General features: G+C 45.9%; 1 protein-coding gene across 16 annotated transcripts in view; it reads left to right on the top strand.

Moving 5' to 3' along the window:
• syne1b (spectrin repeat containing, nuclear envelope 1b) overlaps nucleotides 1–17,059 on the top strand; it is a 667,652-nt gene that overhangs the window by 609,798 nt on the left and 40,795 nt on the right. For all 16 annotated transcript variants that reach the window (XM_038805568.1, XM_038805603.1, XM_038805543.1 and 13 more), the window contains 5 exons: nucleotides 637–787; nucleotides 2,624–2,806; nucleotides 5,295–5,432; nucleotides 7,427–7,618; nucleotides 11,926–12,259. In XM_038805568.1, coding sequence (XP_038661496.1) covers nucleotides 637–787; nucleotides 2,624–2,806; nucleotides 5,295–5,432; nucleotides 7,427–7,618; nucleotides 11,926–12,259 — 998 coding nt within the window. The remainder of the gene's footprint in view (nucleotides 1–636; nucleotides 788–2,623; nucleotides 2,807–5,294; nucleotides 5,433–7,426; nucleotides 7,619–11,925; nucleotides 12,260–17,059) is intronic.

Raw genomic sequence — 17,059 nt, 5'->3', positions numbered from 1 at the left:
AAGCAGATGGCACTGAGAGGCAGAAATGTTGACCACTGTGCCGCTCAGTAGAGTTACAACCTCCTTATGGTTCCCCCATCCCTAACTGTCTCTATTTTTGCACTTATTTGAACGTAATCAATAACCATTTAAACAAAATCAAATGAACTGAGGGATAAATTAAAGGGAATCCCTTTTAAGCAAAAATAAATCACAAAAGAAACTTAAAACATTCAATCAAAATATGATTAAGAAGGTCGATAAGGCAACCCAGTTACTGCAGTTCTCTATTTCTGCTCTTGATCCAATGCTTATTACTGTCCTTAGCAATTCAACAAGGTAATTTTCAAAGGATACAATTGCTAAGACATTGGCACACTGCCTTGTTGGAGTGCAGATTGGAGAAATGAAACAGCTACTTTTATTTCCTAATAATTTGGCTTAAAGCCACAAAATGCTGCAAATTTTATCTTACCTCCAGTTTCCGGCAATCTGAGCTCACTGAATAGCTTCCAGTACCATTTCCTTGAAATCCATTCAGCCCAATGCATCTCTGGTGTTCATGCTTCACAGGAACTTCCTCCCCTTCTACCCCATCTCACCCAATCAACATATCCACATGTGCCTTAATTCCCCCCTGCCATTTTTCTTCCTTAGGATTGAGGAGACCTGGAGGCTGTGGCAGAAGTTCCTGGACGACTATTCTCGCTTTGAAGACTGGCTAGAAACATCTGAACGGACAGCGGCAGTGCCTAATTCCTCGGGGGTTCTATACACAGTCGCCAAAGAGGAACTGAAGAAATTTGAGGTGCTAAAATAAGGAGAACGAAGTAGTTGATGCTGTATGGTCTGAACAACACAGCTGCTTAACGTGCCCACTGTCTCTCATATCTTCTGTCTAGCCCACTTTTGTGATTCATACAGAGCAGCCATGCTGTGTTGTTGATTATTTACTGGAATGAGGGAGATCCCCTCAGCAAGGTGGAATTAGTTGAATTTACATCTATAATGTCTTGAATATTTTAAATTTGGATGCACTTTCTGTCGGCCTTTCCATTAGAAATCACAATATGCACATTTATAATGGGAACTGCCTATGTAAACTTATCAAGCTGTTGCTACACTCTGCTGCCAGAGCGGGAAGGGGTGCTGCAGCACACTCTGCTGACAGGAGTTGGTAGTACAGTGTGAGTTTTAAACGTGTCGATGGAATTTGTAATAGAATCATTGAAAGGTCTAATGTGGAAATGGTGACTGAATTATGTCTACGTGCCCTCATGCAATCATTCCCCATTTTATAACCCCACTTCAGTCATGCAGGGCATTAGTGAGACCACATCTGGAATGTTGTGTACAGTTTGATCACCTTATTTAAGAAAGGATATAAATGCATTGGAAGCAGTCCAGAGAAGGTTTACCAGGCTAATTCCAAGAATGGGTGGGTTGTCTTATGAGCAAAGGTTGGACAGACCTGGCTTGCATCTGCTGGAGTTTAGAAGAGTAAGAGGCAACTTGATTGAAACATATAAGATCCTGAGTGTTATTGACAGGGTGGATGTGGAGAGGGTGTTTTCTCTTGTGGAGAATCTAGAACTAGGGGTCACTGTTTAAAAATAAAGGGTAGAGATGAGGAGAAACCTTTTCTCTGAGAGTTGTTAGTCTTTGGAACTCTCTTCCTCAAAAGGTGGTGGAAGCAGAATCTTTGTACATTTCTAAAGCAGAGATGGATAGATCATTAATAAGCAAGGGGATGGAAGGTTACTGGGGGAGGGGGTGAAAGATTATCCAGGAGATAGGTGGTGATTTGAGGTGACAATCAAAGCAGCCGTGATGTTATTAAATAGTGGAGCGGATTCAAGGGGCTGAATGGCTACTCCTGCTCATTGTTTGTATCTTTGTATGTTCATATGAAGTCTAAACATGTTCTTAGCCATCATCCCCTGCCTGTCCTGGACCTCCAAACCTGGAGGTAATTTTAACAGTGCAAAAATAAACATTGAGAGAGATGTCAAAGCAGCTGCCAAGTCATTCTGACACGTTTTACACTCAGACGCAGAAATCGAGATCTACCATCCCTGCCCCAAAAGCTTGACCAATGCGGCGGGATCAGGTGGGGGAGGGGGTGCGGTTTCAGCAGCGTCTTCCAGGAGGAAAGTCAAGTGTAGAGGCGGTAAGGGAACCCCAGACTCTGGGGCCAAAAGTGGAGAGGCAGTGAGTGAATCACAGAGCCCGGGGCCTAGGCAACTGGAGATATAGCCCCCAATGGTGAAGCAATTAAAATGGGGAATGCACATGAGGCTAGAATTGGAGGAACATAGATACCTGAAGGTTGCAGGTAATTGCAGAGATAGGGACGGAGGTGAGGGGAGGCGAGAAAAGCATGGAGGGATTTGAAAACAGGGATGTGAATTTAAAAATCAAGGCATTGCTTGACTTGCAGCCAGTGTAGGTCAGTGAGCATTGGCAAGGAGAACAGGGATTGCTGCACCTCATATTAATATTTTTAACAATGGCATTTTGGCTTAAAGCTATGCAGTCGCACAAGACACTAGCTTAAATTTGCAGTGTTTTTCTTATTTTAGACAATGTCCTCGTATATAATGAATGAGTAAGAATGTTCTGTTAATCTTCCTTCTGTCCTCAGGCATTTCAGCGACAGGTCCACGAGAGCCTGACCCAGCTAGAGCTGATCAACAAGCAATACCGGCGCTTGGCCCGTGAAAACCGCACCGACTCGGGCAGTAAACTCAAAGACATGGTCCACGAGGGAAACCAGCGCTGGGACAACCTACAACGCAGGGTCACAGCTATCCTCAGGAGACTGAAAGTAAGGCCTGAGCACTGAGGGGTAACAGTAGGGGGCAGTCTGATCAAGACCTTTATTTCAGAGCTTCAGGAGTTGCACTGTTACATAAACTGTCTCAAGGCACTTCATGGGATCAATGATCAGACAAAGGTTTGACAACAAGCACCATGAGGAGACTGAAGGGCAGCTGGCGCCCTAAGCTTAGACACCACAGCAGATTTTAAGCTGCGTTTTGAAGAAGACCATAAAACATAGCAGCATTAGGCAATTTGGCCCATCGAGTCTGCTCCGCCATTCAATCATGGCTGATATTTTTCTCGTCCCCATTCTCCTGCCTTCTCCCCATAACCCCTGATTAATCAAGAACCTAGCTATCTCTGTCTTAAAGACACCCATGATTTGGCCTCCATAGTCTTCTGCGGCAAAGAGTTCCACAGATTCACCAGCCTCCTGCTGAAGCAATTCCTCCTCATCTCTGCTTTAAAGGACCGTCCCTTTAGCCTGGGAAGGAGAGAAAAGTAAAGAGACTTAGGGGTGGAATTCCAGTACTTTTAGGGTCTGGGTAACTGAATAAGCAGCCAACAATGGCGGAACAATTAAAACTGGGGCTACTCTGAAAGTTAGAATTGGAAGAGCAGCGCTATTTCAGATTGTTGGAGGCTGGAGGAGATTTAGGAGTTGGTGAGGGGGGTGAGGTCATGGAGGGATATGAACATTTGAGATGAGGAGTTTAAAATTGAGGTGCTGCTTAACTGGGAACCAATCCAGCTCAGCGATCAGAGCTGCAGTGGATTGGACAACTTCAGCTGGCGAGATGAAAGTCTCCTTTATCCACTGACCATCAGGGTCCTCCGTGAATTGCATTTGAGAAATTTCAACTTAATTCCTCGCAGGTATGGGCCCAGCAGCATAGAATTGTCCCCAGTTTGTACTGATTGATGATATCTCCCCCGACCAGCCGATTGATGGCTTGAGGGAGGAATTGGAAAAATCACCTTTGCTTGGGGAACCTCTCGAGGTTTGGACGGAGGAGCTTCGCTGGGACAGTCCAGAGGGAGCTTAACTCTGCATCATGCTGTGTAGTATCTGACATGGGAGTGCTTGCTGTTGACTCAGGAGTGCCTGAAGTTGGAAGGGTTGACAAGTGAAACGCTGTGGGTACTATTAATTGCTCCAATTTGATTTCCTCTTTCAAAAAAGAATGTGTGGGGGTTGATGTGTGACAGATAATGTTGTAGATTGTAACATTCATTAAATATGAGCAAAAACTACAATAATGAGAAAAAACTCATCAATTCAACAGAGTGAGCAAAGTAAAAGATGGGCATTGAGCCGAAGAAAATAAAAGGAGATGTGACGGGTGATTGGCAGAGTATTTTGAAAATAAGAGGGGATAGCGCTGTGACAAAAAATGTTTACGTTTTCATAATCTTTTTACTTGACTAAAAGGTGCTTTCCTTAAACTGGCTGCTGCCGCTGTATAATTTATTTTAGATCTGCTTGGAGCATATCTGAAAGGAATGCACTATTAATTATTTTTTCTGATGAAGTGGACGTATTGCTAATTACCCATGTATATAAATTGATCAGCAGGCAATTAGTGGATCATCATCAGGATAACCCAAACACTGTCCCGTTCTCATAGATTGACCCCTTTGCACTTGGATTAGCTGAGACAAGTACAGTAGATGGGTATAAAGGGTAGCTCGACAAACAGAAAGAGGAGAAATGAAAAGACGGATATATTGATGAAGTAGGGTGGGAGGAGACGCGGGAAGACGCATAACCACCAGCACCGGTCACATGAGCTAAATGGCCTGGCTCTGTTCTATAAATTTAATTGAGACAAAGACTGGTATTGCAAAGAACTCTAGCAATCTCATGTTACTTTTTGGAACTCCAGTTAGTCTGATCATAGAATCACAGAATTCCTACAGTACAGAAGGAGGCCATTCAGCCCATCGAGTCGGCACATGTCGCTCTGAAAGAGCACCCTACCATGGCCCACTCCCCCCCGCCCTATCACCGTAACCCCACCCATCCTGCTCATCGTTGAACACTAAAGGGCAACTTTAGCATGACCTACCCACCCAACCTGTACATCTTTGGACGGTGGGAGGAAACCAGAGCACCTGGAGAAAACCTACACAGACACAGGGAGAATATGCAAACTCCACACAGTCACCCAAGGCTGGAATTGAACCCAGGTCTCTGGCACTGTGAAGCAGAAGTGCTAAACACTGTGCGACTGTGTGCCCTGAAAGCGATCTGAAAGCAAGAGACAGAATGGGGCAAAGGGGGATTTGTGTTTATATGGTAAGACCCATCAAAGTTCCAGGTGGCAAAGGGAGAATGGCAAAAACATGAGATACTATTATCCTCCTGACTCCTATCATAAATACTGGAAAGCATACCTGGTTTGGAAGATGTCAGAGCCTTGTACCTGGAAGTGAGCTTCACATGAACATGGATGGATTTACAAGTGAGCTTTTTTGTCCTGTTTGTACAGCACTTTATTGGTCAACGAGAGGAATTTGAAACCACACGTGAGAGTATATTGGTATGGCTGACAGAGATGGACCTGCAGCTGACCAACATCGAGCACTTCTCCGAATGTGACGTACAGGCCAAAATCAAGCAGCTCAAAGTAAGTCAAATGTTTAGACTCTGAAGGGGTGGCATTTAGCCTGGGCAGCTCCAAATTGTCACCCCCATTTGACCCTCGAGGCAAATTATTTTCCTCGCTTCCTTTGTGTCAGAATATTAAGCATCTGGCTCTGTTTGCATTTTCTTATTGGAGGGCAGGGGTGAAAGGCGTGAATGTTGCAACTGGCTTAGTACGATGGCTGTCACCATGGCCCTCAAGCTGGATCCCTGACAGGTCTCCTCCTCCATTCTAAACCACTCTTCCCCCCTCCCCCCACCATCGCCTCACCTCCGTGTTCACTGCTCAATAATTGTGTAGCAGGTTCGGGAACGGCAACCCCCCCTTGCTGCCTCTGCCTCTGTAGCAGGGCCCTCTTTACCCTCGGCACCTTCCCCGCCCTTACAAACTCTGAGATCACCATCTTCCGAAAGAAGGCCTTCTTCCAATTTCCGACAGAAGGCCTTCGGGAGAAAGATCAAGAGGGTCTGGAAAACAAACGGGAACCTTGACAGCACATTCATTTTCAAGCCCTGTACCCTCCCTGCCAGAGTCAGGTGTAATGTGTCCCATCTCTTAAAATCCCCCAAATCTCCTCCAGCCAACATTGTAAAATTTCACTTGTGCCCATTCCCTCGTCACCTGAATCCCCAAATACCTGAACCTTTCCCTAGCTACCTTAAATGGCAACATCCTCAATTTGGCCCCCAGCCCCGCCGCATTCACCGGAAACACCTCGCTCTTTCCGACATTCAATTTATACCCAGAAAAGGCCCCAAACCTCTCCACTGTTCATATGATCCTACTCACACTCTCCAGCGGGTCTGACACAAACAATAACAGATCGTCTGTGTACAGCGACACCCGTGCTCCTTGCTTCCCCTCCCCCTCACAATCCCTGCCACTCCACTGACCTCCTAAGGACCATTGCCAAGGGCTCAATCGCTAGCGCGAACAACAATGACGACAATGGACACTCTGTCTCATATCTTTGTGCAACCCAAAACTCCGTGAACCCATCCCATTCGTAACTACACATGCCACTGGAGCTACATACAACAAGGACATCCACGCCACAAACTTCGGTCCAAACCCAAACCTGCCCAAGAACTCGAACAAATACCTCCACTCCACCCGATCAAAAGCCTCTCTGCATCCACAGGGACAATAACCTCCGGCACCCGCCCCACCGACAGCGTCATAACTACATTGAACAGCTTCCTGATATTACTGGAGAGCTGCCTGCTCTTTACAAACTCGTTTGGTCCTCCACCACCACCACCCCTGGCACACATCCCTCCATCCTTCCCGGCACCAACTTAGCCAGCACTTTCACATCAGTGTTCAACAACGACTTGGGCCTAAAGGACCCACACTCCAATGGCCCCTTCCCTTCATCGGGATTAACGTGATCAACGCCTGCGTCAGTGTCCCAGGGAGCTCCCCCTTCTCCAGGGCCTCATTAAACATCCCCTACAAATGTGGTGCCAACTCCATTGCAAAAGCCTTATAGAACTCCACCGGAAAGCCATCAGACCCCAGAACCTTCCAAGACTTCATCTCCCTGTTAACAATAACCTCCCTCAGCCCTAATGGCTCCTCCAATGCCTGCCTCCTCTCGTCCTCCAACCTTGGAAACTAAAGTGTTTAACAAATGCCCCCGGACAGCTCACTGATAGAGTGAAGATACATGTAGATTTTGAGAATGATGTGTAAGGAGGGAAGATGTATGTGGGTTTTAGTCAACCCCACTGTTGCAATGATGTGGGTCATCCCTACTCTCGGAGTATGGAACAAGGGAATGTTTGTGTTGCTTGAAAGAACAGGCTGGTTTCGGACCAGGTCTCGCTCTTTAAAAATAAAATCAATTCTGAATTTCAAATTTAGGTCATGTTCGAAAAATAAACCAAGCCACCATCATTGGTCTTTGTAACTTCTCTTCCTTCACTGTGATTGCTTCTGTCTCTGAGCAATGATGGGCCTCTTCCAATCTACAGGCCTTCCAGCAGGAGATATCCCTGCACATGAGCCGGATTGAGAGACTCTTTGAGGCCGGGGAGCAGCTTATTGAGAAGAGTGAGCCTATGGATGCTGCAGTAATCGAAGAGGAACTGGAGGAGCTTCAGCGATACTATCAGGAGGTCTTTGGTCGAGTTGATCGCTACTACAAGAAACTGATGCAGCTTCCGGTGAGTGTGATGTCCCTTTTGCTGGTTTCCGCAATACTGTGACAATTCCCGACCACTGGCTTCCCACATCGGGATTATTTCACTTTGCAAAAATTTATAACCAGATGCTCGTGTTAATTCTCTTGTTTCGGGGTCTTTCAACTGTGATGCAAAGCATTTCACGTTGTCAATGCTTTCCCCTTGTGCGCCAACCTTTGTGCCGGAAGGAAAACTTAAAATTTCTTTATAATGTCTGTGAAATTTGCATGTGTTTCAGAGAGTTTGAAAAGTACTTTTTGAGTGTTTGCATCAAGTTGTAATATTCTTGGATAATGAGAACTATTGATCAATATGACCTGGAGACCCTTGAGCTAGAAACAGTATCAACAGGATGGGAGTTAAGAAAGAAGCTGTGTGGCTGCCGGACACAACGGAGAGCTGCAGACACTAAATGGAGCTACAAGCAGAGGAGCTGGAGGGTGAAGGCCTGTTAAAAGGTCATCACCCATGGGCGGTGCAGTGGTTAGCACTGCTGCCTCACGGCGCCAATGATCCGGACTCAATCCCGACCCTGGGTCACTGCCCATGTGGAGTTTGCAGATTCTCCCCGTGTCTGCGTGGGTCTCATCCCCACAGTCCAAGATGTGCAGGGTAGGTAGATTGGTCACGCTAAATTGTCCTTTAATTGGAAAAATAATGTTCATCATCCTAAGGAAATGTAAGTCAGCAAATAAAAGACGTGACACAGCCCGATCTCATGGTGCAAACGGCATGAACACCTCCCTCCTAACCAGGGAAGTTGAGTTATTTGTGTCTCGATGTTGTACAGAGAGAAGGACTTGTATTTCTATAGCACCTTTCATAGTCCCAGGATGTCCTAAAACACCTTGCAGCTTAAGTACATTTTGGAGTGCAGCCACTGTTGTAATGCAGGAAATAAACCAGCCAATTTGTACACAACGTGATCATGACCGGATCATTTGTTTTGGATGAGGGATTGATATTGGCCAGGACACCGAGGGGAACACTCCTACTCTTCCTCGAAATAATACCCCGGGATCTTTCGTATCCATGTGGGAGGCGAGACGGGCCCTTACTTGAACATCTCACCTGAGGCAGTTCCTCTGATGAGATGCAGCGCTACTTCAATACTACGTTAGAATCTCAAGCTGGATTTTGTAGTCAAGGTTGTGGAGTGGAGCTTGACAACCTTTCCCACCCCCGCAACCCCCACCAAACGTTTAACTGAGAGACAAGACTGCTACCAATGAACAGTGAGTGATTGCCACCTTTATTGTTGTGAGGCCTATTTCCCCAAGTGTCCCCTGCAATTGACACTCCTTAATAATAATCAGGGCATCGCCCCTGAGCCATCTAACACTGCAAACTGTTCGCCAATATTGCAGATTTTCACCACTTGGTTCATTGTTTAATGATCTGATCTAAGCAACTGCAGGTTATTCATCGCATGGCTACGATGCCATGTTACGATGCCGGGGGCCACTTGAGTGTGTGTATTACTGTAAACCTGTGTAATGCTGGTGTAGAGCCATTGGGGAATCAGCAGCAATGGATATATCCGTGGCTCGTTGCCAACCTGCACTGCAGTTTTATATTACAGTTCCAACAGCCTAAATGTGTCTATGATCAGAAAGAACCATTTGCAGATGTGGGGACTATTTATAGAGTGCAAACTGAACGCTGGTATGCAGCGAGTTGAGACGAGGCAAAGCATAGCTGGGAATGAGCCTTCGGTCCTTGACCAAAATGATGTAGGTGCCTCATAAGTCTCAATGGTTTCTATATATATATATATATATATATATACATAGGTAGATATTCTTTGGACATGTCTACTTTTTAATATATCAAGTTATACACACAGCACTTTACATAAAACATTTGATTTGTGTTTATACTGATGTTTAGATTGCCTGCACTCTGTCATTGAGTGACTGGGGGAAGGGCTCTCTCCGTCACTATAAACAGTTATTGCTCATGTTTGCAGCCTGTCCCACCTCATTCGATCCACTTAAGTGCACAAGAATTTCTGAGAGTTTAAACAGGATAATTCATGGCCAAAATTCGAGCTGTACATTGGTACACGTATTATACTGGATTAGGCTTGCCATGTTAATGTACTTCTCCCTCCCTTCTCACACTGTGAGCCCTGAGAAGATTGCAAAGAGTCAGCTATCCTCCTTTCTCTCTCTCTCTCTCTCTCTCTCACTCACTCCATCTCTTTCTCTCTATTGACTTCATTCTCACTAAAAAAAAATCTTTCTCTATAATCTTTTTCTCTGTCTGACTCCCGCTTCGTCTCTCTTTATTACTGTTTCCCTCTCATTGCTCAGTCACTGCAGCCTCCTCCTGGAGGCTTATTGGCAGTCATGTTTGGATCAGTTGCCTCGGGTGATGCACACAGCCGAGAGACCAGTCGAGGGAGCAACGTGTTAGAAATAAAAATTGCAGCAGCGAGAGAATGCTTTCTTGCAAAGAAAATAAACAAAATCTTTGCTGTTGTTCAGTTTGTATGGACCCTTTCTTATACTCCGCCTTCTTGCTGTAGGCCACACTGTGTGAAAAACTTATTTTTGAACTGTTGAACTCTAGACTACAGGATTGAAGCCAAGAACATCGCCCTTGACCTTTAACAGCACAAATTAAAAATTTTTTTAAATGCAACTACTAAATACCCAGCAGGCCCAACAGAATGGATGAAGAGAGAGGTCGGATTTATAGAGGATGTACGGCACGGTATTCCATACATGCTGCCATTGAAGCCGCCTCCCATCATTCCTTATCTAAATCTACTATCGTAATCGTCTCCCCTTCTTCCTTCATAAAATTGTCTGTCTTCCCCTTAAATGCATCTTTCCCACTTGCTTCAACAGCCAATAGAGGCAACTGCTCCAAACATGACTGCCTTGTGGTAAGAAGCTCTACATTCTCACCACACTCTGGGTGAAGAATGTTCTTCTGAAATCCCCATTAGGTTTCTTGGTGGCTGTTTTATATTGGTGGCTTCTAGGGAGGCTCTTTCCCACAAGAGGAAACATTCTCTCTGTGTCCACTTTCTCGAAACCTTTCATAAATTATAAAGACCTCCGCTATCTCTCAGCTACCTTCTTTTCAAGAGAAAAGAGGCCCAGTCCATCAACCCTTTCCTGAAGCGTATACCCACTTGGTTCTGGTATCTTCCATGGAGGTTTTCTCTGTACCCTCCCAAGTTCCTTCTATATCCTTAGTTTAGGATGGAGGCGTTTTGTCAAAATGAGCTGACAACAGACGTCTTGACCTTTTCCTTGGACAAACATTGTTTGACCTTAACCCCTCCATGGTAAACCCCATTCTGTTCTCATCTCCAATTCCACCAAGTCCGATATGCGTCGCTTTTTCTCTGAGAAAAGTGGTGGGGTGGTGGTGCGAGGCAGAGGGGGGAAGTGGTGGGGTTGGGATGGGGGAGGGTGGGGGGGTGTAATGGTCTGGATGTAGTTGGCTGGAACATTCCTTGGGTTTAAGTTACCTGAAGCGCAGGGTTGTGGATGCAGCCTTTGCACAAATAAAAATTAAGTAAACATCGCCACATTTTAGGGTTCAGTGCTTTCTGCTCAGAACTCCACTTGACAGGGAAAATACTTGGTTTACAAACAAAACGATGTTCTGTCTCTATCAAGTGCAATGTCAGAATCAGTCACAGGCCTGAGCTTTGTTAGGGGGTACAGTGGCACAGTAGTTAGCACTGCTGCCTCAGCACCAGGGACCCGGGTTTGATTCCGGCCTTGGGTGACTGTGTGGAGTTTGCACTTTCTCCCCGTTCCTGCGTGAGATTCCTCTGGGTGCTCCGGTTTCCTCCCACAGTACAAAGATGTGCAGGTTAAATTACTGCTAACTAACTTCTTAATTTCCAAAAATGGGCAAGTTAGGTAGATTGGCAATGATCAATGCATGGGGTTCCGGGAATAGGGCAGGGGAGTGGGCCTAGGTAGTGTGTTCATTCGGAGGGTTGATGCAGACTCGATGGGCCGAATGGCCTCTTCACTGTAAGGATTGTATCGATTGTCACTGTTGTGTAAAGCTTTGTGGTAACAGTTCCAAACCCTGAGGATGACCCACTCTGTAACGCACTCATATAAAACAGAAAGAATGTGGAACTTGCTCCCACATGAAGTGGTTGAGGCACAATGCACTGATGTACTTGATAGAGAGAGAAAGGAATAGAAGGATCGAGGAGGCTGGCCTAGAGCATCCCTTTTGCTTTTGCTTAAGTCTGGATTATCCTAGTTGCAGAAAACATAATGGTTTCCCCTCTCTCCCCCTCCGTTTAGCTGACCGACGATGAGCACGAGGTGTCTGACCGGGAGATGGAGTTGGACGAGAACATTGAACTGTCCAGCATGCAGTGGCTCGACAGGGCTCCCGACAGCGCAGCAACCCCTCCACTATCGCTGAGCCGGGGAACCAGTCTGCAGCAGTCTAAGGACACTCGGTCGGGACGCGATACCCCGGCCAGCGTTGACTCTATTCCCTTGGAGTGGGACCACGATTACGACCTGAGTCGGAACTTGGAGAGTGCCGTGTCAAGGGCGCTGGCGGGTGCCGAGGAGGACGCAGGAGACGAGGATAGCAATTTCTATCTCAAAGGAGCAGCTGAAATCACTGGTGAGCTGTGGGAAAGAAAGCTGCTGCAAGTCAGGTGGCCGGGTGCAGGGTGATGTGACCTGTGTGGATAGTGGGGTGGCGGGGAGTGGGGAAGAGTGAGGGTATCCTGGGAGGGTGGGAGCAAGTGAATAAGAGTGCAGGTGGAGTGGGTGCTGGAGAGAGGCTGGCGGACGGCATGTTTCCTTCCCTGAAGGACATTAGTCACCCAATTGGATCTTTCACAGCAATCTCATAGCTGGCATTTGGTTTTTTTTGCCGGCGTACAAATGCCATATTTTATTACCTTCTGTTTTGAATTCTGTCCCATAACCACTCGGCCAATCAATGATTTTATATGTTCCAACATTGCTCTTAGAATCCCCACAGTGCAGAAGGAGGCCATTCCGAAGGGACGGTCTTCATCTGAATCATGCTGGGACCAGAGTCCTAGCGAATCACATAACTAGGGCTGTAGATAGGGCATTAAACTAAATAGTGGGAGAGGGTTCGGTTGTAGGTGAAACTAGAAAACCCAATTTAATGGAGGAGGTAAGAGTGCAGGTTAGCAATGTGGTGGATGCTGACCAGAAAATAAAAGTGAGGGACAGAACAATTGAATATCTTTGTGCACCAAGGAATTGTAGAAGTGTCGGGAAATCTGACATCAAAAAAAATGTAAAAGCTTTGTATCTCAATGCAAGAAGCATTTGTCATAAACTTAATGAGCTGATGGCGCAAATTTAAACAAAAGGTTATGACGTGGTGGTGTGGCGATTGTAGATCTGAGTAGATGCGATACAACTGAGCAAGCACTAGAGGGAGCACGGGAGAGCTATAAATACACAGAGACAGGAAGTGACACTTCACGGAAGGCAGAACTCGTAGCAGGACACAGACACACAGGCAGGCAGCATTTGAGGTAGCCGTAAGTTAAGCTCTGAAGAGAGAACAAATTCACAATAAAGCATCTTCTCCACCTTTTAGACTACGAGCTTTATTAAGACACGAGGAACAACACAGGTGGGAATTACTGAAACGTGGTTACAGGGAGACCATGTCTGGGAATTGAATATCCAAGGGTACGCAGCATTTTGGGAAAATGGGGTGAAAGGAAAAGGAGGTGGCGTAGCCCTGCTGGTGAGGAAAGGGATCAGTTCTGTGATGAGAAATAACATAAGCACTGGAGATCAAGATGTCGAATCAGTCTTGGTACGACATAACAAAGGTAAGAAATTCTTGGTAGGAGTAATCTATAGGTCCTCAAACAGCAATTCTACAGTGGGGCACAGTATAAGCCAGGAAATATTGGGGGCTTGCAAGAAAGGTACGGCAATAATAATGGGTGATTTTTAATATGCACGTAGACTGGAGGAATCAAATTGGCAAGGGTAGCCTGGAGGCAGAGTTCAATGAATGCATTGGAGATTGTTTCCTGGAACAGTATGTTGGGGAGGCGACTCTGGATTTGGTATTGTGTAATGAGGAGGGATTAATTAATTACCTCATAGTTAAGGATCCGCTAGGGGGTAGTGACCATAGTATGGTAGAATTCAAGATTCAGTTTGGGAGTGAGAAAGTGGAGTTCCACACTAGTGTTCTGGAATTAAACAACAAAGGAAATTACATAGGCTTGAGGGCAGATTTGGCCCGTATAGACTCGGCAGGAAGGTTAACAGGTAGGACAGCTGATGAGCAGTGGCATTTGTTTCAGGAGATACTCCATTCCTCACAACTAAAATAGATCCCAGTGAAGAAGAAAGATGGTAAGAGGGGTAAAAAAAACATCCATGGCTTAGCAAGGAAGTCAAGGACATTATAAAGACAAAAACTAAGTTATATCATATTGCAAAGGCCAGTGGCAGGCTGCAAGATTGGGAAATTTTCAAACATAAACAAAGGGATACTAAAAATGTAATAAAAAAGCTACGTTAAGTTACAAAAATGAACTAACACAGAAAATCAAAAAGGATAGCAAAAGCTTCTACAGGTACATAAAAGGGAAGAGACTCGCTAAGGTAAATGTTGGCCCCTTGGAAGATGAAACTGGTGAGTTAATAGTGGGGAACACAGAAATCGCAGTGATGCTAAATCAATACTTTGCCTCAGTTTTCACAGTTAAGGCACTAGTACCATTCCTATAGGAACGGGCAATTCAGAGATAATAGAAAGGGTGGAACTTGGAACAGTCAGCATCAATAGGGAAATGGTACTCGAGAAACTCTTGGGCTTGAGGGCAGACAAGTCCCCAGGGCCAGATGGCCAACATCCTAGGGTATTAAAGGAAGAGCAGCAGAGGTAGTGGATCCATTGGTTATGATATTCCAAAATTCCATGGACACCGGAAAGGTTCCAGTGGAAGGCAAAAATGTTAACATAACATCCTTATTCAAAAAGGGAGGGAGGCAGAATATGGGAAATTTAAGACCAGTTAGTTTAACATCTATTGTTGGAAAATTGTTTGAATCAATTATCAAGGAAGTAATAACAGTACATTTGGAAAGCCAAAGCGCTAACCATCAGAGTCAGCTTGGTTTTATGAAGGGCGAAGCATGTTTGACTAATTTGCTTCAGTTCTTTGAAGATGTCGCAAGCAAAGTGGATAATGGGGATCCTGTAGATGTAGTATATCTGGACTTCCAGAAGGCATTTGATAAGGTGCCGCACAGAAGGTTCATTCAAAAGGTGAGATCACATAGGATTAGGTGTAATTTATTAGCTTGGATAGAAGACAGGAGGCAGAGTGTCGGGATAAGTGGGTCTTTTACTGGATGGCAAGATGTAACTAGTGGGGTGCCACAGGGTTCTGTCCTTTGGCCCCAGCTATTTACAATCTATACTAACAACTTGGATATAGGGATATGCCAAATTTGCAGATGGCACAAAAATAGGTGGGACAGTAAGTTGCAATGAGGAAATAAGAACCTTACAAATGGATATAGATAGGTTAGGAGAGTGGGCCAAAATGTGGCAGATGGTGTTTACCATTGTTAAGTGTGAGGTCATACATTTTGATTGAAAAAAATGGAGTAGTGCTAACCACTGTGTCGCCGTGCTGCCACCCCCATGTAAAAAAAATAAGCCATAGCTTCCCTGCCAGAGCATCTTCTACTAAAGATTCTGAAGTAGTAGAAGGAGGTGCTCCCTTCACCTTCCTCACGATGCCCCACTAGTGCCTTCCAGCCAATAAAAAAACTTTTTGAACTGTAGTTGTTATGGTGATATGCGAAAGGTGGCTGGGCTGCCAATCTGCACAAAGCCAGCTCCCATCAACAGTAGCACGACAACGACCAACTAATTCTGTCTCTTCATGTTGGTTGAGGGATAACTATTGGTCAGGACAGCAATGGGATGCCATGGCACTGCTGTGAGACGTTCAACATCCTCCCAAGTGAGCATACTGGGCCTTGTGTTTAACATCTCATCTGAAAGACTGCACCGCCGACCGGGCAGCACTCCCTCAGTACTGAAATTCTCACTACTAATGCCCATGGACAGAGTAAACAATAAATAAAGCACTGAGAGAGAGAGAGGAACTCTGTTAAATCGGGAGTTCCCAGAATGGAGGTTGGCTAGAAACTAGGGAATCCTGACAGTGATGGGGTTCCTAAAATCCCCCAGTCAAGATGGCAGCAGCAAGATATCCACAAAATAGGTTAATTTTTTCTGAGTGGAACACACTGTTCAGAAAGCTGCAGAGGACGGAAGGTGGCAAAAGAGTTTGTATGTGATTCACAGGGCAGAAGGGCGGCCATTTTTGTCAGACTCTTGTTCCTCGTGCTGACTCATGCTTCCCTGTTCTCTTTCTTTTAAAAAAAATAATTTTTATTGAAATTTTTGAAAAATGTATAACAACAGAATAATAACAATAATAAACACCCCCTGGACCCATAACAACGCATATAACAAACCCCCCCCCCCCACCCCCCCCCCCCCCCCACCCCCCCCCCCCCACCAAACCCGATGAACAACAAAATAAATTAAATTAACATAAACAATACCCCCCTGAACCCCCCCCCCCCCCCCCGGGTTGCTGCTGCTGCTGACCTAGTTCCCTATCGTTGCGCCAGAAAGTCGAGGAAAGGCTGCCACCGCCTAAAGAACCCTTGTACCGACCCCCTCAGGGCGAATTTGACCTTCTCCAGCTTAATGAATCCCGCCATGTCATTGATCCAGGTCTCCACGCTTGGGGGTCTCGCATCTTTCCATTGCAACAAGATCCTCCGCCGGGCTACTAGGGACGCAAAGGCCAAAACACCGGCCTCTTTTGCCTCCTGCACTCCCGGCTCCACCCCAACCCTAAATATCGCGAGTCCCCAGCCTGGCTTGACCCTGGACCCTACCACCCTCGACACCGTCCTCGCCACCCCCTGCCAGAATTCCCCCAGTGCCGGGCATGCCCAAAACATATGGGCATGGTTTGGCTCCACTCTTCTGAGGGACAAGCAAGTTAGGCTGGTTGATGTAACCCGAGGGAGCTGACGCAAGGGATGTGCTCTCTTAGAATGAGAGGGGAGCTGATAGAATTTCAAAGGTTGATAGAATATTAGCTCTTATCCCAAGGGAGTTGGAAAAGGAACAGAGATTATGCTGTAATTGCAAAAAGCTCTGGTCAGCCATTACCTGGAGAGGTGCATTCAATTCCGGGTGCTGTATCTCAAAGAGGAAATATTTCCCCGGCAAGGCAGACACAGCAGAAAGCACAAAAGGAGGAAGGGGGAAAGGGGAGATCAGGAGCCAGGGGACAGTACACCCTGACCAAAAAGGGAGAATACCAAGAGGGGGGGAGAAGAGAAGGGGAGGAAGGCACACCAAGACAGAAGA

Source organism: Scyliorhinus canicula, chromosome 1 (assembly GCF_902713615.1).
Source record: "Scyliorhinus canicula chromosome 1, sScyCan1.1, whole genome shotgun sequence".
NCBI classification, from domain to species: Eukaryota; Metazoa; Chordata; class Chondrichthyes; order Carcharhiniformes; family Scyliorhinidae; genus Scyliorhinus; species Scyliorhinus canicula.
The sequence above is the reverse complement of the archived record's forward strand: the minus strand, read 5'-3'. Positions and strand labels throughout refer to the sequence as shown.